This window comes from Neltuma alba, unplaced genomic scaffold (genome assembly GCF_004799145.2).
Source record: "Neltuma alba isolate B1F8T4 unplaced genomic scaffold, ASM479914v2 tig00007203_pilon, whole genome shotgun sequence".
Classification (NCBI taxonomy): Eukaryota; Viridiplantae; Streptophyta; class Magnoliopsida; order Fabales; family Fabaceae; genus Neltuma; species Neltuma alba.
The window spans coordinates 9,303-32,269 of NW_021634708.1; the positions used below are offsets into that span (position 1 = coordinate 9,303).

Below are 22,967 nucleotides of genomic sequence, written 5' to 3' on the forward strand. Positions count from 1 at the left end.
CCCATTTCGTGCTAAGGGTTTCTACCCTCACTAACCTTCATCTTTTTCTTCCTTTGCCACTAAAGTAAAGTCAGAACAGAGGAAAACCACCCAAAAACAGAGCACCCATTATCATTCTACACACCCAACTTAAATCACAACACACACCAACTAAAAACACAGCTTTTTTATTCATTAACTTCTGAATCCTAAACCAAAAACAAAAGCTTTGAAATACCCAAGGCAAAAAAACATTTTTTGATTTCTCATTCCCAAACAAATCCAGAATCTGTCAAGAAAGGTAGGAGAGGAGAGAAAAGAAAGTTTCACACCTCAAGATTTGTGAAGATTCACATGGAAGCACTTTGGAGCTCAATAATGGTAATGGAGAAGATTTTTCATCATAAATGGCTCCTTCTCTCTTTCCCAATGTCTTCTCCCTCAAGCTTCTGCGCAGGAAATCCTCAAAGTTCATTCTCCCGTCTTTTTTTTCTGATGGCAGGGGTAGGGCAAAACGGTAATTAGTGGATTCTGAAAATTGCATCTAAGTCCCTTTGGGACTTCAAAAAAATTATCAGATTTCAGGGGACCTATTTGATGTATTTTGTTCTCCATGAGACCTCAATGTCATTTTCCCTAATATTATTGATAGTCTTTTTGAACTAGATCTAGAATTAATTGAAGAAATTAGATGTGACTAGAAGCCCATTTATAGTGATAAGTTTTTCAGACTTGACGCACCTAAAATTTCTCAATAAAGTAAAATAATATATATGTGTGTGTATTAACATATATATATATATATATATATAGAGAGAGAGAGAGAGAGAGTACTATTCATGTACAATGGTCAAGCGTGTGAAAAAGTCAGTATTCATTGGTTTCAAGATGCTTCACCAATTCAATTCACTGTTGATTTTTTGTATAGCATTTATGATTATATATAATAATGGCAAATTCAAATATTATATACATATATATTCAGGATCGTGAAATCATCATTGAGAACAAAATTAATGCATGTTTGTAAACCCGTGTAGATATTTAAGTAATGTATCTATGATAATTATTTGTTGGGCACTAAATCTTTTTATAGTACTAAACATTCGAGTTTCATTATGACGTCTAATTATATAGCACTAAAGTCAGTATAAATCATGTCTTTACAATAATTTAGCCGCAAATAATGTATTAGAATATTCCCACGGCCTGCATGCGTGTCTCTTTATGTCTGCCCTTCACTATATATGTACTACCTCCGGTCCTAATTATAAGAGCTAGTTAACTAATTTGAAGAGATTAAAGAAAGAAGTTAAGTTAGTTATTTGTAATAAATAAGTGTTGTATTTTCTAAAATATCCTTGCTAATTAAGTGTGTTGGCTAGAATTATCATTGTTAGAAGGACTATCTTAAAAAAAAAATATAAATATAAGAGATAAAATGGATTAGAGTCTTATATTTAGGACCAAAATAAAAATCAAATAAGGTCTTATATCAAGGACTGAAAGTAGTATGTTAATTAATTATAGAAGCTTTACAGAAAATTTTGTTCTGGTTCAACTTCGGAGAAAAATATTATAATACAGTATATCATTATATTAAAAATTACGATCATTTCTAAAGATTTGAAATTATTGCATCGATTATTATAACTTTTGCCGGATAATTATACCTTTTAAGAAGCTAAATCTGAATTGCAAGTTCGTTGAAATTTAATATATAGTAATTATGTTAATCAGAAGTAAAAACGATTTTTGTTGCGTAAAATAGACTTAATTTTTAAAGTGTTGATAGATAATTAATTATATGGTTAAAACAGCTTACTTTATATTTTATGATTTATAACATCAATAAATCAAGTATTTTAACAAAAAAATTGCTGAAATAAAACGAAAAGCAAACTTATGTATATTATCAACATATTGTATTAATATCAGTTATACGTAAATTAATTAACTATAAATAAAATATTAAATATGTAAAAAAAATAAATACATAATAAAGAATAACCAAAAAAAATTAAGAACCAAAGATCAGACCTCTGATTAAAATGCAAGTTCATCTATATATATATATATATATATATATAGAGAGAGAGAGAGAGAGAACTTTGAACTCTCTTGGTTAGTAACTTTGTCAAAATTTAATTAAAAAGAAACAATTATAATATAGAACGTGGCTCACAGCACTTGATAACACAACACAAGTTGCTTTGTTGAACGGGAAGCTCGCAGCCTCGCATGCTTCCTGCAGGTTCATGCATGGTCTGACTTTTCAAGTTGCAAGTTTTTTCTTTTTCATGTTTCTTAAAAACAAAAGTCCAACCAGCTAAAAAAATGAAAAAAAAATCTAAACCCACGCCCAAAAAAATCAGGGAGTTGAGTTATACGTAGAGTCCAAAAAGAATTACAAGTTAGAAGCAAATGTCACTAATTAATTAAATTTGCTAGGCATATTTTCTTTTGGAAGAATTTGAAAAAATAAAAGATGTCACAAATTATATGCAACTTATTTTTAAATATATGCAAAACAAAAGAAAATAAGTCACTCCGGCCCAGTTTATCTTTTTTAAGGACAAAGAATGGGAATATCGCATAAAAAGACCCTAAAATTTGAAAAACGTAGATAAAAACCTGTAATAACTTCACTATGAGTTTTGACAACTTTATGACATATTATTATTGTTAAAAGTCATAGTGAAGTTTTCATGAGTTCTTATCTGTGTTTTTCAAATTTCAAAGTCTTTAATTGTGATTTTTCCAAAAAGAATCCTGAATTAGGGCTTTTGAACAATTTCTTCCAAATAAAATTGGGGGCAAGATCCAAGTATGTAACAGTAGTAGAAATAAATAAATATATATATATATATAGATATATAATATAGCCGACAAAGAAGAGAGTATGCTGGAGACAAAACAATGGACCCGGGATCCAAAGTGTAATTTTAAGATTTCCAGCTGCAACAGGTGAAGTCATGAATTTGATGGATGTTCGCAAAAAAAAAAACAAAAGATGTCATGAATTTGATAACAACTTGGTACGTTAAAAAAAAAAAATAATAAAGTCCAGTTTAAAAAATTACAAATATATACATACATACATATATATATATATATATGCACACACTGTTTTTAATACTCCTCCGATCCTTAATATAAGACTTATTTTACTAATTTGATTAGATTAAGAAAGTTAGGTAAATTAGTTAATTATAAGAGATATGACATATTTTTCCTAAAATACCATAATCATCTTTCTTAATACCTCTTCTTCCTTTTCTACTTGATTATGGTTAAGGGAGTATCCATAGGGGTAATTTAGAGAAAATTAATAAATATGAGAAATGGGTCTTATATTTAAGACTAAAAGCAACTTAACAATTGGGTTATATATTAAAGACCGGAGGAGTATAAAATATAGTTAATTAATTTGAAAAGATTATAAAGGTAGTTAAATTAATTATTTGTAGTAGATAAATGTTGTCTTTTCTAGTATGTCCTCACTAATTATGTATGTTTGAATTATAAATTGATAGTAACTTCTTAATATATACAATCACTATAGAGATTACTTGAAGACAAAATAAATAAATCATGAAGACAGAATAAATTAGGATTTTATATATAAAATTAAATTAAGTTTTATATTAAACATCAGAAATAATGTGTGTGTAATAATACAGGATCGTGCGTGAACCATTAGATATTTTTGTGGCGGACAAATAAAGAGAAAACCCAACTGGGTTACTCAACATAAGTGCGTTGACTGTTGTATGAGAGGGGCATCAAATGCTGCAAACATTTCAGTATTTAATTTCTTTCCTATTTCCAATTAATAATTAAGTTCCACAGCTCACTCATATGTTAAAATTATCTACCAATAAGTACCTCTTGATTTTCACGGTTTAAACGGCAAGACAAAAAACCGATCACATGATAGATTAAAAAAAAAAATTATATGCATATCTAGTAATATTAAATAAGAAATAAATTTTCAATAATTGCACTTGTCAATCTGAAGATATATGAAATTTTTAATGAAATAACATGATATAGCTATACAAATGATTTAAAAATATATTGGTCTCTTTGAAAGGGTGCATTTTTTATAGGTTTTTTTAAAAAAAATTTTCAACACTTTTTCGTCCCCAACCTAAGTCTGGATTTGGTTCAATAGTGACTCAATTTCAGCCTAATTTAACTCAACCATGAAATTACATTTTTCTAATTGACCGAGTCGTTTACAAGCAACGGCTCAACTGGCCAGTCTGGTTTGATTAGTTATTCATTGAAATACACTGAAAAACATACAGGGTTAAATTCCCCCCCTTATCAGGTAGATCTATTATGCCAAAACAAAATATGTTCTTGTATAGTCGATTCTTTATATGAGTACAACTGGACATAGATCGTCCCAAACCTAAATCCAAGCATGTCTCTCTCCCTCCATTGATTTAATCACCAACAAGTATTATATTAACAACTGGTCTATTGTCAAAATGAAATAATTAATTTAGTATTTCCCATCTACAAACAAGATCTACATATGAGCAATTGATTTGTTTGGCCAAGACATAGAGAGGAATGAGAGAGGTGTGGAAAGTAGGGAAACTTTGTTGATGTGTTTTTTACGGTTGTGCCGCAACTTTAACCAACCAATGGAAGAAGCAAAGAGGGATTCCTATGTTGAGTTGTCGGAAAATCCATAGGCAGCCATGAGCCCATCCCTATGCTTTGGTATTAGTGCATGCCATGCCCCTTTCTTCAATATAAAAGCAATCCATCCTTGTTCTTCTTCTTTTTCTTAATTTACTTTTTAAAAAAGTCTTCCAAAAATGTCAATATATTTTTTTTAATTTTTTTTCTCTTCTGGTGGTCCTGGGATTGATGACAGTCTGTTACTTGTATTATTATATCCATATGCTTGCCTTTCTCACATGCCCTATGCATCATGTGTGCGCAGTAGGAACAGCAAAGGTGGAAATTATAATAAAAGAGTGTTTGGCTATTGGGATACCCATAGGATTTTCTTTTGACCATTTCCACCTCTAAAAAGCCACTTTGTTTTTTCTCCTATCCTCTCTTCATAATTCTTTCCTTACAGTTCATCTTGTCTTTCTTCTTATTCTTCTTTTTAATTTTTTTAAAATTATCTGCATTTAATTAGTTTCCATCATCCAAATTGTCCCCATCCACCCTTCAAATTGAACCAAATTTTTTTTAACAATAGTTTATAACTTGATAAAAATTGAGTCAAATCAATGGACCTCTTATCAGTTCAGTTCACAGCAACTCAATAATTAAATTGAAGAGATAAATATCCATTAAAAAAAGAGGGATCGGAGGAAGGAAAACAGTTAAAATTACAACGAAAAAATTTCCCATTCCATAGAATATGTTATATAAAAATTAAAAACACCAAATTAATTACAACTGGCTCATTTTGTTAAGTATATCTTTTTGGATGACGGGTCATATACTCATGCATATAAGATTAAATATTTCAAGGGTTTTTTATATGTGATCCAGAATCATGTTCATGGGGATATGCACGTAGTCAAAGAACACGAAAAACTAATTAATTTGGCTGAATCCCATATATATTTTTTTTTTGGGACCAGCTTGCTCAATCCCGTGTATAGAAAAGGAGAGATCTCTTCAAGAAATTCTTGAAAATGGAAGCCTAATACTATTTTCACTACGACGAAGCTGAAATAATGTGACACGTGTCATGCAATGAATGGGAGATTATCCCAACGCCGTTTGGTAGTTACTAGATTGATTTTCTGTGTCGCTATTTATACTTGTCCGTTTCTTTTTATAAGCAACATTGTAATTCATCATATAGGTCAAAAAGTTAGCTAAATGTGTAAAAATTAAAAGTTTTTTTTAAATACCCTTATTTATAGGGGGGAGAAAGGGTATAAAAAAGAGAACAAGAAAATTATTATAATAAAGATAGTTATAAAAGAGAGATAATGTGTGATAGAAAAAGATGATGGTTTGAGAAATGGAATAATAAATATTTTGAGTATTCAAATAAGTAATTGACAGGGATAAAATAGAAAATTACAAAAATTTAAGACAACTTAATTTCTTATATCCAGGGACGATAGGAAAATGGTAGTTGTTGCTTACAAAAAAGAATGGAGGGAGTATTAACAAGACATATAAACAAACAAACAAACAAATAATACTACCTCTGGTTTTTAATATCAGAACTAGTTTAATATTTTATTTAGTCTTAAATATAAGATTTTAATCCACTTTAATTTGTTTCCCATATTATTTATTTTTTTAAGGTAATATGCACAAGTTAAAGATTTCATTAAATGTTAGTTCTAACTAATATACATGATTAGTAATAGTATTTTTAAAAAGATAACATCTACTTATTACAAATAACTAAATTAATTTTCTTGATATCCTCAAGTTAATCAACTAGTTCTTATATTAAGAACCGGAGTAATAGATTGACTTTAAATGATAAAGTAAGAAGACAGGGATATACAAAATTTGATATGGATGTGTTTGGAAGACAAAGAAAAGAAAGATGGATTTTGGTTTGTCTTATGGTTTGCATGCAATGAATCAGCATCCCATTTTGCAAAATCTAGGAGGATTTAAGAATCTCATTACCGACCAACCTAAATTCGTATACCCAAGTACATCTCTAATGTTTGACCATATTAAGAATACATATATATATATATATATATATATATGCGACACTTCGTTTTGTTAACTAACTAAGCAGTTAAATAATTACCTGGTTAATTAAATTTATATAATCCCAATTATCAATTAGGAAAGTTCGCAGTCCCTTCGCAAGAGTTTAAAAAAGAACCTTCTTTTGATGGGAATTAAAGGTCTATTTGCCCTTTATAGCGTATCGTATACTATACATATATAAGCACAAATTAACAAATTAAATTCTTTAGTTTGAGCTTAAACTTCATATCTCTTACTGCGGAAGAAGTGAAAATGGGAATTTTTGGCCATCTTTCAATTTAGCTTGTTTATTTACGTGCGAGTCAATGAGTCATGTTTGTTCTCAACACAATACTATCCTTTTCTGCCTAATAAAATAGTCACTGATAATTAAAAAATTTAACTGCACATCGATAATATTTACTCCCTCTTGTTCTAATTATAGGGTAAGGTTAACTAATGAGAATATGGTTCTTAAAAAGTGATAGTTAATTAATATCCTTAAACTCGTAGAAAATTGTGAGTTCCTTTTTTTTTTTCCACTTTATTGACATAATTACCAAAAATATTGTATGTCTAGGATAATTAGAAGTATGTAGACAGATTTGGAAAAATAATAATAATAAAGGAGAGAAATCCTCATAATTGGACCATCAACAATTTTCAGCTCTATGTCATATTTTGAATTCTGGCCAAGATATATAATATTTTGAATATTATACTTGCGTTGCATTTTCTTCTAGACTCCTCTTTTGGATTTACCACTTTTCATTTTCAATACTTCAACCTATATAATGACGCATCAAAACGAGTAGTCATATGTCCAAAATAATTAAATAATTATACATATATATATAAGTCTTCAATTTTTTAAAGTTATAAAATGGTTCAAATAGTTGACCTAATTAATGTTCCACCAATTTACTTGTTTTTGCCTTTTTGGCTTCTTCTTTGATGGATCGACCAACTTGCAGACTAATCAACCTCATCAAAATATATAGTAGTTCGCCTGACGGATTCCGCAGGATTGCTATTACACCCTCCTTTTATATAATAATTGTTATTGTGTAATTTTAAATTTTTTTAAAATAGCTATTGCTTTTGTATATTTAATGAACTAACATCAATAATTTTTGCATCATTTTACTTTTTATTCATAAATATAATTTTACAATTCAATGACATCCCTTTTATAAGGCACCGTCAAAACCACTCCACCAATACTATAAAGAGATGTGGTTAAGTTCACTAAATTTGTTTGAAAATTAAAAAATTTTTCCAAATTCACTCAAGGGAAAATGACAAATAAAGACCCTCCAATATGCAAAATGATGGATAGGTCACCTGAATAAGTGAAATTGCTCACAAGGATCGAGTCTCAAATTGCCATTATGAAATCATGGCCAAATTACCAAAATACCCTTCTTTAATTTTCTTTTTTTAAAAGAAAGCCACTACCTCTCCGGAATCCGACCGCCGGCACTGGAGCTCCGATGGCCGGACGCCGGAGTCCAACCACCCCGGCTGCTAGCCGCCGGAGCTCCAATGCCGACGGCCTTCCTTTGTTTTTTTTTTTGCAACTGTTTTTTTTTTAAATAGGGAGAAGTGAGGTTGGGGGGATTTGATCCCCCAACCTAATGCTTCCCAAAATTAAGAATGACCATTGTTTTTTTTTTTGCATCATAATGTTAATAAAAATTTGTTGGATCAATGGTCATTCCTAGTTTTGGGAAGCATTAGGTTGGGGGATCCCCCCAAGCTCACTTCCCCTTTATTTTTTTTAAAAAAAAGCAGTTGCAAAAAAAAAAAACAAAAGAAGGCCGCCGGCATTGGAGCTCCGGCGGTTAGCAGCCGGGGTGGTTGGACTCTGGCGTCCGGCCGTCGGAGCTTCGACGCCGGCGGCCGGATTCCGGAGAGGTAGTGGCTTTCTTTTTTAAAAAAAAATTAAAGAGGGGTATTTTGGTAATTTGGCCATGATTTCATAATGGCAATTTGAGACCCGATCCTTATGAGCAATTTCACTTATTCAGGTGACCTATCCGTCATTTTGCATATTAGAGGGTCTTTATTTGTCATTTTCCCTGCACTCAAATTTAAAATTAGGCTTAATGTGCAAATTTGTCAGAAAGTTTTGAAATCGTAGTAATTTTGCTCCCCATCATTAAAAGACTACTATTGACTGTTAATATTTTTAACAGTAGGAAATAAAATGTTATGATTTTAAGTCTTTAAGGTAATATTGGACAAAAGAAACTTCCCAATACCCGGTGCTTCTTAATAAAAATTTTGAGAGTAAATTTGCACCTTGACTCTTAAAACTATATATGAATTACATCTTGACAAAAAAAAATTACATAAACATTAGATGGGAACAATCTTAAGAAAAATGTAATTGATACTATACTTGGTAACTTTTAAAACGTGACATTTTCCCCCTACCGTTACTCATCACTTGAACTTGAAGTGAAAGACCGACCAAGAAAAAAGAAAAGAAAAGGAATGTGGGGAAGTGGCAAAAGAAGGGTGTAATGGTGAGCCATGCGTGCATGCATGCTGGCTGGCTGGCTACCTCTCGCACGCTGCCCCAAGGCCCACCATTTCACTCAAATCTCAAATCATCAATATATCAAACTCCAATCTCTCTCTCTCTCTTCTCTCTCTGTGTGTGTATATATATAGTCAAATTAATGATCTTCTTTTTAATTGAATGCGTGAGAATGATAGTTGTAAGTGGGTGATGATATGTGTGGTGCCACTTTATTATAGCTCAGCTTACTCTCTGTCTCACAACCTAACCCTAATATTTATGCCCACATCTTTGTTGAAGCAGCAATCATAATGGCGGTGCAGGGAATATGTGCAAGAGAGGAGACACTGCTCTTACACAATGAACACCTCATATCACTCACTGTGATGCCTTTGGGAGCATCACAATTAAGCTATTGGAGGCCATGACCATGACCTGTGTGTGTGGCTATATATATATATATATATTCCTTTGCATATTTAAGTGCTTGTGTTTATTATTTAATGTAATTATGTATCAGCATTTAATTTGCAACTACTCTTTCGTCTCTAACCATATCTCATTCATCACTCTCTCCTCTCGTGTGCCCTTTCTGCTACACACACATAGTCATCTCTTGAATGAAGTTGCTTGGGTATGAACAATATACACTACAAAATAAAATAAGACTTTCGGCACTGACTAGAAAAATTCCCACTAATAGTCTCTTTTAGTGGCGACAAATATAAAAGTCATTATTGAAAATCATTTTCAGCGTGGTTTTTTTGTCACCATCAAAACTTTTCAACGACTTTTTAGTGACGACTTTTATACTTTCAATAGCGATAAAAAGTCTTCATTGAAAGTTAATTTTTTCTGTATTGACATACATATACACAGTTTAAATACACACGCATGCAAATATATCGGCACTAACAGCTCATCCAAACATCATGATGGGTAATGCTTCTATTGAAGCAACTTACTGCTAACAAGGTAGAAACTGTGTGTGTGTGTGGGGTAAAGTGGGATAATTTCATGAGCTTCTTCTTTTTGGAGCAAGAATTCCACATGGTTTAGAATTGGATTTTTGCAATCAATTTTTCTTAGGCTTATTTACTGGTTTGAGGCACATATATATATATATATATATATATATAAATGCTTTTTTAATTTGAGCGAAAAAGATTTTTTTTTTTTTAAAAAAAGAAAGATGAAATCACCATTGACATTTGGTACAGCTAAATCAAGACGTGAGCTAGTGTCATACAGAATTTGATGTGAGGCATTAATATTCATGACTTATGGATAATAAATTTCTTACATATTTTAGATTATGCATATTATATTGAACAATTATTATGTCATTCAAAATTAAAATCAGTGTCACGTTTTATTTTTAGGCTTAAAAAGACATATATCATTATGACTTGAGATGCATCGTAGGGAAACAAACAGAGAAAAGAAGTTAAAACTTCAACTCACCAAATCCTTTAACTGCTCATGCTTGAAGGTGATATATAGCTATGTAATCTTAGAGTAAAATTCAAAGTGGATCGGAGTATCCAAGGAAATAAAAAACTGTTTCAGATTAGACTCAAATGGGAAATACAATATTAGGAAGGAAAAGAAACAGAAGCACTTGAAAGGAGTCTTGAAGAGATGAAAGGTGGTGTTTTGAAAAGTCAAACCAAACACTCATTCTATACATATGGAATCAGTTCGGTCCTACACTATTCAAGTGCAATTTTAAACTTTTAGATTTAGAACTTTCGGCTAATATTTTTTTTAAATAAAAGTTATTTTTTTAAAAAGCTTATGGTTAAAAGATTATATTTATTTTGAATTATCTATCAATTAAATAAAATCATTTAAAAATAAAAATATAAACAGTTAAATCTTGACGGTTAATACTCCTCCGGTCCTAATTATAAGACCCAATTGACTTATTTGAGGAGATTAAGGAAGTAAGTTAAGTTGGTTATTTATAATAAATAAGTGTTGTCATTCCTAAAATATCCTTGCTAATTAAGTATATTGGCTAAAGCTATCATTATTAGAAGGATTATCTTGGAAAAAAATGCATAAATATAAGAGATAAAATGGATTGGGGTCTTATAAATAGAACCAAATAAAAAGTCAAATGGGGTCTTATAATAAGGACCGGAAGAGTATTAAATATGAACGGTTAAGATTTGATAAATATCATAGTACTCATCACTGTGATGAATACTGAAACTGATTGTAATATACATAGGAACCCACCAATATTTGTGCATCGCTAAGATCCCACCACCACACACTGCTTCTTCAAAAAATATTGTTGCTGCGATAATGAATAAAAAAACAAATAATATTCCAAAACCAATAAATTAAAATGGAAAAGGGGGATAGGGATTGGTCAGAAAAGAAGCAGGGGGTGTTTCACTTTTGAATGACATGGGTTTTGAGAAAATTGGATATATAAATATATATATATATATATATATATATATATATATATATATATATATATATATATATATATATATATATAGGGCAGCTCCATGCTTGGCTCAGCTGGCCGTAGCTCCCAAGTGTTGTTAGGAGAAAAACGTGTGAGCTATTTGCACGTGTGTCACCATCATTGTATCTACGTGGCAGACCAAATTATTCCGTCTCTTCCACGTGCATGTACCCTCCCCACGCCAGCCTGCTCAGTCTCCCTTCTGTTTCCTTCAAACAATCACATAAATGGTTGTGATATAATGGAATGATCATTACATAGCATTTGTTTAGTAGTTCCTCTAATATTTACTATAAGCTTCAAATAAGTAATGCGCGTTTAATGAATAACTAATTCAAATTAGTTAAAAACAATAAATAAGTAAAAAAAATACTTTTGTTTTTGAATATTACGCCCTCGTAATAAATAAAAAAATAATGAAAGGAAATGTATGAAAATATATAATGAGGGTGTGGCAAAAGAAAAAAGAAAAGGAGAATTACAATCAAGTCCCACAGTAGAGAAATAATTACTAAAAAGTCTCAATAACAACCTGAGTAACCTGTAATAACAAGTCTTATAGTAGAGAATTACAACATCTGGGATTTGTTTTATAATTTTTTTCCTTCCATGTGACTTGATTGTAATTTTTCCAAAAAATAAATAATTAAGCACAAAATTAAACAAAAAGGTATTGTAAGTATGACTGGAAGGAGCAGCACTCATCTCATATGTAAGTCACTTATATCTCATTTTCACATATAAATAAATGTAGTAATTTTATAAAAAAATTTCACATTTCCCCTTATTAAAGAAAGGGTACTGTAGAAAATATGTTATCCATTTTCTCTCACATGTTTTTTATTGTATTTAACAGGGATAAATTTAAAAAAAAAATGTTATCAATCATCATACAAGTGACTTACATATAGGACCAAAGTGGTGTGACATGAATGAATTATGGAATGAAATTTATATTTTATATCTAAAGAGCAAAAATAAATGTGAATTAGGCTTTTTTAACTCTATCAAAATTGGAAATGTAGGTACAAATATTTAAATGTTGATCAATAAAAGATATAAATGTATACGCATTAATTCATATAAGATTGAATTGTGATTGCATAGCCAAAGTTATGGAATGATAATCAGGAATACAGTGGATTGCTTTATGATGCCAGCCAGACAGTATTATGAATCACCAGCTTGCATTAGATTGGAACTTTTTCAGAGATACCATGTAAGGCCTAAAAGTGTTGGGCCATTTTCTCTATTCTGTTTCCAATTTTCTGGAGTTTCAGGAGTTGGCCCAAAAAACAGTTTGACTTTTTAATTGAATGGGCCTTAGCTATGAGCTAACGTATGTGGGCCGTTTTTCTCAGCCCGTAAACTTTCAGCATGTGAAACAATATAAATTTAATTTGTAGGAAAACCATATTAGAGGTGCCTATATTTTTTCTCAATTTTTCATTTGATATCTATATATTTTTTCTCTTAAGTAAATCATTTAATTTTTCTTTTTTTAGCGACACTAGCTCTAGTAGTTTTGTTCTATTAGCATTTTTAGTATCTGTATAAGGGTTAACGATATTAATAGAGTAAAATTAAAGATTTAATTAAAAAATACATAGGTATCAAATTAAAAATTAAAAAAAGTATAGGTACTCCAAAATGATTTTTTCTTAATTTTTATAACTTTATTTTTTATTCTCAGAATTTAAAATGAAAATAATATTTTAACTATCTCCTGTTAAAAAATAAAATAAAGGGAAAACCATATTGGAGGTACCTATATTTTTTGTAAATTTTCAATTTGGTACCTATATGTTTTTTGTTCTTAACTAAATCTTTAATTTTGCTCAATTAACATCATTAATTCTTATATAAAGACTAAAAATGCCAATAGGACAAAGTTATAAGAGCTAATGTTGCTAAAAAAAATAAAATTAAATGTTTAATCAAGAGGAAAAAACACATAGGTACCAAATTAAAAATTGAGAGAAAGTAGAGGTACCTATGATATGGTTTTCCCTAAAATAAAATATATCATTAATAAAGCTTTTTAGCCTAGTAGACTCAATGCAGTCATTAATAATTCAAAACTTTAGTCCAAATTTCATCACAATGTGCCCACATATGATCCCAAGTTCTTTCGATAAATAAAATGTCCAAAAAGAATTGGCGATAATTTAAAATAAAGATATTGATGATTTAGACTATGGGCTATAATGATCCAATTTCTCTGTGTCATTCCACTGATCCAATTCAAAAGTCCGAAGCCAAGCCATCGTATTGGATCCACCTAAAAATTGGACTATAAGTCCAAACTTTCACAGCCACGTACCCATAGGCTTTCTAGAAGAGTTTTAGATTTTTGGCCATGCTAGCACGGTTAGCCCCCGTAATTATCATTAGTCCCTATACAAGGGCTTGACAATGCTGACGCAGCAAAATTAAATATTTAAATAAAAAAAAGGCAAAAATTGTAACAAAATTCTATCCAAGAGAATTAAATACAAAAAAATCTCTTAAAATAATCAAATTATTTCAAAGTCCCAAAAAACTTCATTACAAGAAGTTTTATTTGTTTAATTGTCAAATTATCTTTTTTGTAATTATACATTAACAACTGAAAGAGTAGTTGTTAATAATTTAAGGTATGATAATTAACAATTATCATGATAGGTATTAACAATACATTTTCTTAATGCATCATAAAAATATAATGCATGAATTATTAAGTCCCATTTGGTAAGAGCACTGAAAATGAAGGATAAGGATTGGGATTACAATTAAGAAAAATCATTCAAATAGTATTTAGTATGAATAATTACTTGTTATATGGGATTAGGCAAATCTACATATGTGGCATTCCCTGTTTGTTATATGGGATTAGACAAACCCATATATTTAGTATTATGCAAACCCATATATGTGGTATTAGGGAATACCACATACATGAGTTTATCTAATCCCATATAACAAGCAATCTCTCATATTAAGCATTTTTTAATAGATTTTCTTAGAATAATTTACTAATTAAATTCTTAGAATTTCAAAATAATTTAATAATTTAAAAAGACTTTTTTCGTATTTAATTATCTTAGATGAGACTTTATTATAATTTTTTTAAAAAAATTGTGAGTCCGCCGCTTCCTCGAAGATTTTTAGAAGCTGACTATGATTAAAAAAAAAATGTTAAATCAAGAAAACCGGAGAAAAAGAAATCCAGGATGGCGATAATTTTTAGGATCAATAGCATTATTAGTCCCTATAGTCAGATCAAATTTTGATTTCGGTTTTAGAGCTTCAAATAATTTGTTTTGGTCTCTATAGTTTCATAAAACATTGATTTGAGTTCAATGAATGGTTATTATATTTTTAACAAGATTTTGTTTTGATCTTTATATTTAAAATCAGACCAATTTTGTTTTATGAAATTAATTATATAGATCAAGACTAACGATCCAAAATCAAAATTCCATCCAACTACAAGGACTAACCATAAGATTAACCCAATATATTACTGCAAAATCACTTACAGCTTATTCTTATTCTATTTTTATTTATTATTCATCTCTACATATATATATCTTTTATTAGGTTTAGTTTCTTGTTTTAAAATGTAACAACATAAAAATAAAACCCCTTATCACTATTTATTTAACATCAAAACAAAAGAAAACCGTGCCACTGTTTCAAATGTGCTTTCCCATTAACTATAATTAAATATAGATACAAGCATCTGTCTGAAAATTTTTTTTTAAAAAATTTGGGTCATATTCAAATTATTTTACATAAGCAATTGCGCTGACATATAAATTACCTATAAATCATATCCCACCAAAAATTAAAACCAATGTGTTAAAAAGATATCCTATTTCTTCTAACTGATGAATCCAAGCCATGCATTTGATTATTAAAGAGAAAAAAATAAAATAAAATGAAATGAAATGAAAAAGACTTGCCAAGCGAATTAAAAGGTGGTCAGCATCAATTAAATTATAAGTATGACAGAATTATTTTATTTTCCAAAACGTTTGTCTCATTCTAATAATTCATCATTTCAGTGATTGAATGTTGCACTAGTCCATATCATATTGACAAAAATAGATTAAAAATGCTTGCTTCAATCATTTTCAATCTCAAGTCATATACTCTTTCAATTGCCATCACAAGAAAAATTGAGATTTATGTTGCATGTTCACTTCATTAAAAGAAATACCTCGAATAATAATTAATTTAAGGGAGAATGACAACTGTTAATACTTTTCCGGTCCTTAATATAATATCCATTTAACTAATTTGATTAAATTAAAGAGGTTAGGTAAGTTAGTTAATTGCAAAAAAAATGACACATATTTACTAAAACACTATAATCATCTTTTTTAATACCTTATCTCCTTTTTCTATTTGATTATGGTTAAAGGAGTATCTATAAGGGTAATTTAAAGAAAACTGATAAATATGAGAAGTGGGTCTTATATTTAGGATAAAAAATAACTCAAAAATTGGGTCATATATTAAGGATCAGAAGAGTACTATAACAAGATTTTGTTCTAAAAAAAAATATTATGAAAACTGAAATATAGAAAAATGAGTACCAAATTTGAAAAGAAAATTTGTGGTGAGTTTTTTGATTTGGCATTGACTCTCTCATAAAATCGTCAATTGTCATTCCCCCTTAATTATAAATTTTATAATTTCAGTATTTCACATTAAATTGAAGGTTCTAAACTTCTAATTTTACTGATGAAACGCTAATAACAAGATTAACTGTCAATTCCCTGTTAAGATCAATTAGGGAAGTTGCCACTTCCCAACACCTTAAAACAACCGACAACCTTTTTAATGGAAACATAGCACCTATTTTTGTATTTTATGCATTGTTGAATAATATTTCTAAAAAAATTAAAAAAATTAAAGGTTTTTCTTTGATTTTCCCGTCATTAAATAAATACTAATTTTAATTATTTTCATTAATAATAATATTGTAATTACATTTTTTATTTTTCAGTTTTAATAAAGAATTAAAAAAATTCCTGAATTTTTATAATTATAACATGTTAAATAATAAATTTAATAAAGAAAAATAAAATGGTTTGCTGATATTAATTTACTACTTATTTATTATTTGCTAAAATGGTACACATACAGCACTAACCGATATATCATAGTTCCACTTTAAATATGGTTATTATTCACATTTTACTATGTGATATTTTTAAATATACGAACACAATAACTATATTTTTCTTCAAAAAAAATTTCTTAAATATAATTGATATGTTTTTGCTAATCAGGAGAGTGTTTGGATAGAAACCAAACCATAATTTTAAAAATAATTTTACAGTATACAAAATAAATATGTAAAATAATTTATTTTGATTTATAAAAAAAATATTTTAAAAAAGCTCTTCCAAGTTCCAACGGTTTCAAACACCGCCTGAATATAATTAATATAGCTGTCTTCCCTATAAGTGAATCGAAAATAGAACTGGGAAGGAGACACGGAGCTTCAGGGGCTGAATAGTTCAGAAAACAAGATTCAACGAAGCTCCCTGTACTCATGAATGAACCTGAACCCGTGGGCGGCGACGCGTTCTCTCTCTCTCCAATGATAAGCTTTTGATTCTCATTCCTTACACAATACCAGAGTGAACAGGTCGCCGGAGATTTAGTTGAGTTCCCTCATCCATTTGGGACTTTGATTTCTTGGCGGAATTCGTGTGCTGAGTTTTGTATCTCGAATTCTCTCCATTGGCAATTCAGTGGCTTCACTCACCCGGAGAATTCGCAACTAAGAGCTTGATCTCGCTGTAAGTCGGTAAAACTCATCATAGAGGTTTTGCTTTTCATCCATTGGATCATCCCAGCGGGTTTTTGTGGATTTTCTTTTTCATCTCGAGACCTATAGATTAAGAGGGAAACTGCGTGTTTTTATGCTCGGTCGAACTTTTGAAATCATAAGGTAGCGAGAGCCAATTTTGAGTGAGAAAATTTGTGCATTGTTTTATTCTTTAACACATTGCTTTCATAATTTCTCATAATCTGTTTTTTTATTTGGGGGTGATATTCTCACAATCTTTTTATCCTACGTGATTTTTATTTCTTGAAATTCTGTGGGATTGATGTTCATATAGTTTCAATATTTCTGAAGGATCTCATGCTTCACAGTTCAGCATAGAACACGCTGGATTTCAAGAAAGCCATGACTTGGGCTTCGCCCAAAGATTCTCCGAGGATGTCTTCCCATTTTAGTTCCCATCCAAGGCCTCTTTCTTGGATTGTTATTTCTGTGGGATTGCTGGCATTATTCTTAATTGTTGCTTCCTCGATTCTTGTATCATACCCAATTGGTGCCGCGGTTCGTGGATACTTCTACGGTGTAAATAGTTCGGAAAACTTAGATTCAACTGATTCTTCTTCCATGAGAAATGCTATTGATGTTCACTTGAATAATTCTTCAGATCCAGTAGATAGAAAAGCATTACCTGATCTACATTCTCCCACGAATTTGGCTAGTCCATCTAGTGATAGCACCGTAGAACGCATGGATACTAAATCAGATTCCCAAGTGCGCTTCAATGAATCTACTTCAACAAAATTTCCAAAAACCGAGGAGGTGAAAAGCCCAGAAACTTCTGATGCGCAATCACCTGTGATTACGTCTGACAATAGTCCAGATGTGGTTAACAGTGGCTTGCCTATTCAGTACAATTCATCAAATGTGATGGGAAATGCTACAGTCAATGAACCTGTTTCTATGGTTTCGATGAATAAATCCACTGATATAAGCACACCATTAAATGAAACGTCGCAGTATCCTTCTGATTCCTCATCAACAGCAGCTCCAGCATCAGCTGATGCAGCAAATAATGCATCGTATGAATCAGGTTATTTTTCTCGTCTTTTAGGCTCCACAAACTTGTTATCAACTTATCATCTTATGTGGCGTTTGTTTATTTATTTATTTTGTGTATTTCACAAATGCCTGAAATAGTTTCACCATTTTACTGCTTAATTCATTGCTGGCATGTACATGACTTCTTGATTTAATTGAATTTAAATTAAATGGCGTCTATTCACTATACGTTCAATCAACTTTCAATAAGAAACGACACAGAGCATGGAATTTGCTCTCGTTTCATGCATGTGGAAAACCAGACTCACACAAGAGCAATAGCCTGGGTGAATTTGTACCATTCTTCCACTGTATACAGTCTGAAATTCCACATGTTGAGGTTTCAAATCTAGTCCTGATTATTCTGGTGTTAATTCTCAATTACATGCCAGGTAGAAAGAAATTCAGAAGCATGAATTAATGAGAACTGTGAACAATGATATGACTGTAATGGTGTTACTAGCCATATGTTTGTCTGTCTCTAGGAGAGCTTGATATGAAATGCTGTAGCTCTACCAAGTCAGGATGACTTCCGTTTTAGAGTTTAACTTCAAGTATTTTACTCTCTCAAAGGAGCCAGCAGATATGTGAATTTCTTTTAATTGGTTTGGGGTGGTAAATGTAATGTGATTATGCCATGGGTTGGAAATTTAGGGTTCTTTCCTCAAAAAAGACTAACGTGGTTTGTATTTGGGGTCAAGTGCCAGTTTCATCGCCCTAGACGGTGGTTACTGCGGTTTCTTGTAGAACTGGTCTCCATCCAGGTATAGATCAGATTTTTGGAAGATTAGAACTCCTTCTGAGGTCAAGGCTTTATTTTGACTTCCATATGCATATAACTGGTACTATGTTAGAGTTGCAGAGGCCTTAAAAATTTGTTGTTTTAATAATTTTTTTTGCAAAGCCTGTAGCATGGTCATGTCGAATATACAGCCATGCATCTTTTATGCATGCAGTTGGCTACAGTGTCTGGCTGCCAAATTTGAGAGAGATATTTAACTATGACATATATCCAGATACATATGTAATCTTCATACCATTGTGGAGCTAATGCTATTTCTAGCTGGATTTTGTTGCTCTAAGAATCTCATAAGGACTGTGACTGGAGCCCGTGATTGATAAATTTTGGTAGTTCAGCGTTTATTCCCTTCCTGATTTAGGCAGATATCCTATACTGTTCTCCTTTCCCCCCCTTCTTTTTCACTTTTTCTTCTTTTTGGTGAAAAGTGGAATAGGTTATTGGACAGTGTTTGCAAATTGAAGTACCGAATACTGGCACAGGACAGAAAAGATATAAATAGCAGAAAATAAGTTAATATTTTAAAATTAACCTTATGTTTTTTATTTTCCATTCCGTGATTGAGTTGGTAGTAGTATCTAAAATTATGGACATGCTTATTCTGTTTAGTCCTTGTAAGTAATGTAATTTTCGAGATCCTAGACTCTTCTACAATGCCAGTGAACCGATGAAGAATTGCACACAAGTTCTTGTCATAATCGTATTATAACTAAAATTTTAAACTTCATTGTTTTATTATTAGAGGTAAAGTGTTCAGTCAAAAGTAGTCTAGCTGTATGTATTATGGAGGAAAAATCTTAAAAACATATTATACTACATTTAAGGTGGGGCGGCATCAGCACTATCATTACATCTCAGTCTGGGTAACTTTATGTGTCCCAAGAATTGTTCGTAGACCATGGTTATACCGCTTTCTTTTAAAATATATTGGCTTTTGATTTACTTTTGTGACTTTGGTGTTTTAAGCTTGTGTTATTCATCTATTATGTAGGCTGTGATCTGTACCATGGAACTTGGGTGCATGACCCATTAGGACCATTATACACGAACAATTCTTGCCCTGTATTGACACAGATGCAGAACTGCCAGGGCAATGGGAGGCCTGATAAGGATTATGAAAATTGGAGATGGAAGCCCTTGCAGTGTGATCTCCCAAGGTTTGATCCCAAGAAATTTTTGGAACTCATGAGGGGTAAAACCTTGGCCTTCATTGGAGATTCAGTGGCTCGAAATCAGATGGAATCAATGCTTTGTATTCTTTGGCAGGTTATTTTCCTGGTTCCTTGATCTAATTTTCTTAAAAAGAATAAAATGATCTTTTTAGATGCCAGTCAGCAGAAGGCAGAAAGCACTTGATTATACGAATGTTCTACATGTGTGGAGTTTGTGTGGGTGTCTATTTTTAAAAGTTAGTTTCTTAACTGAAGTTTTTAGTATTTTTCAGGTAGAGGCACCTAAAAATCGAGGAAATCGTCACATGCAGCGATATTATTTCAAGTCTACATCTGTGATGATTGTTCGTATATGGTCCTCATGGCTTGTCAAACACGTGTCTGACCCATTTGATTATGCTCCAGCAGGGGTTGACAAGCTCCATCTCGATGCCCCTGATGACATTCTCATGGAACATATTCCAAACTTTGATGTGGTGGTTCTATCTTCTGGCCATTGGTTTGCCAAGCAGTCTGTGTATATTCTGAACAACGAGATAGTGGGAGGACAGTTGTGGTGGCCTGACAAGTCTCGGCCTATGAAGATAAATAACATAGAAGCATTTGGAGTATCTGTTGAGACAATCCTTACTGCCCTTGCAACACATCCAAATTATACAGGGCTCACAATTGTGCGTTCCTATTCACCTGATCATTATGAAGGCGGGGCCTGGAACACTGGCGGGTCATGCACTGGGAAGGAAAAGCCCCTTGCACCTGGCCAATTGGTAGAAAATGGTTTTACAAATATAATGCACGAGAAACAGGTTACAGGTTTTAACCGTGCAGTAAAAAAGGCTACAAATAAATCAAAGTTGAGATTAATGGATATCACTGAAGCCTTTTCGTACCGCCATGATGGTCATCCTGGTCCATACAGGAACCCTGACCCAAATAAGAAAACAAAACGAGGTCCAGATGGAAGACCCCCACCACAGGATTGCTTGCACTGGTGTATGCCAGGTCCTGTTGATACTTGGAATGAACTGGTATTTGAAGTCGTTAGGAGAGAGTATGAAGGGAGCGGCTCATCATAAAAACTACATATATTTCGTTTTAAATTATCAAGCTTGCATGTTGTGCTTGTAGGATAGGGTAATACTGGTCCATTATTTTCCTTTTTAAAGAGTATATTGCCGAGGAAGTATTCTTTTAAAGGATCGGATGGGAGCTATTAGCTTAGTCCTGAACTATACGTTTCACAAAGCTTAATCTGTTGGAGATTTAGTTCTGCTATATGGCTCACTATAAATTAATATCTGATTGTAAAAATCAACTTTAACCACCCCTCCCCACAACTGGAAGTTGGTTTATTCCTTCTTTCTCAATTCATTAAGACCTCAGGATGGGAAGCAATATAAGCTGGCCATTCTGAGGGATAATAGTAAATTAAAATTTACTCGTTTTTTATTCTGAAATTTGTGTGAATGATTTTTTTTTTTTTTGTATTTGGGGAGGGGGGGAGCGGGGGGTTGCTGTTTCAGAATCTGAAGTCTATATGCTGTTGCTCAGTCCATCTTCGGTCTATCGTATTTTCATGCATTAGGGAATGCCTGGATTGAAAGCTGAAACTCCTTAGATGTGTTTTTCTGGTCTACGTTATCCCAGTCTGGATCAAGTTGATCAGATTTCATTTTGAATGTTCTTGCAATAAGTGTCTTCCATCTCTTGTGATTTTGTGTTTGGAAAAAAAATACTCTTCCGGTTCTTAATATAAAATCTATTTAACTAATTTGATTAGATTAAGAAAGTTAGGTAAGTGAGTTAATTATAAGAAATATGATATATTTTTCCTAAAACACCATAATTATCTTCCTTAATTTCCCTTCTCTTTCTTCTATTTGATTATGACTGAGAGAGTATATATATAGGTAATGTAAGAAAAATTGATAAATATAAGAAGAAGTTTTATATTTATGATCAAAATCAATTTAACAATTAGATTCTATATTAAGAACTGGAAGAGCATCATGTTTTTGACGGATTCACTTTTGATATGTTGCACACTTTCACATATTATTTGCATACATACCTGTTGAAGAATTTTATTAGATTTGCTTTCTTCATTTCTGTGGCTTATTGTGGTATTTTAAGCTTGTGTCTTCTTTTAGTTATAGGCCTCGTTTGATATCATGTTTAAAAATATTTATAAGCACGTTTTATATAAGTTGAGACAAAATTCTTCTCACATACTCCTCCGGTCCTTATTATAGGACTCCATTTGACTTTTTATTTGGTCCTAATTATAGGACCCCAATCCATTTTGTCTCTTATATTTATGCATTTTTTTCCAAGATAATCCTTCTAATAATGATAGTTTTAACCAATATACTTAATTAGTAAGGATATTTTAAGAATGACAACACTTATTT

General features: G+C 31.4%; 1 protein-coding gene across 3 annotated transcripts; it reads left to right on the forward strand.

Moving 5' to 3' along the window:
• The first annotated feature begins 17,183 nt into the window (after nucleotides 1-17,183).
• LOC114751990 (protein trichome birefringence-like 18) lies at nucleotides 17,184-21,867 on the forward strand. Of its 3 annotated transcripts, none has more exons than XM_028940699.1 (4): nucleotides 17,184-17,500; nucleotides 17,842-18,577; nucleotides 20,376-20,650; nucleotides 20,829-21,867. In XM_028940699.1, the coding sequence occupies exons 2-4, from the start codon at nucleotides 17,893-17,895 to the stop codon at nucleotides 21,630-21,632; spliced, it is 1,764 nt and encodes a 587-aa protein (XP_028796532.1). In that variant the 5' UTR covers nucleotides 17,184-17,500; nucleotides 17,842-17,892; the 3' UTR covers nucleotides 21,633-21,867. The 3 variants fall into 3 exon arrangements, with proteins under 3 accessions (XP_028796532.1, XP_028796534.1, XP_028796533.1); XM_028940701.1 differs by having other exon boundaries at nucleotides 17,184-17,480; nucleotides 17,807-18,577; XM_028940700.1 differs by lacking the exon at nucleotides 17,184-17,500 and adding an exon at nucleotides 17,523-17,652.
• Nucleotides 21,868-22,967: the final 1,100 nt, after the last annotated feature.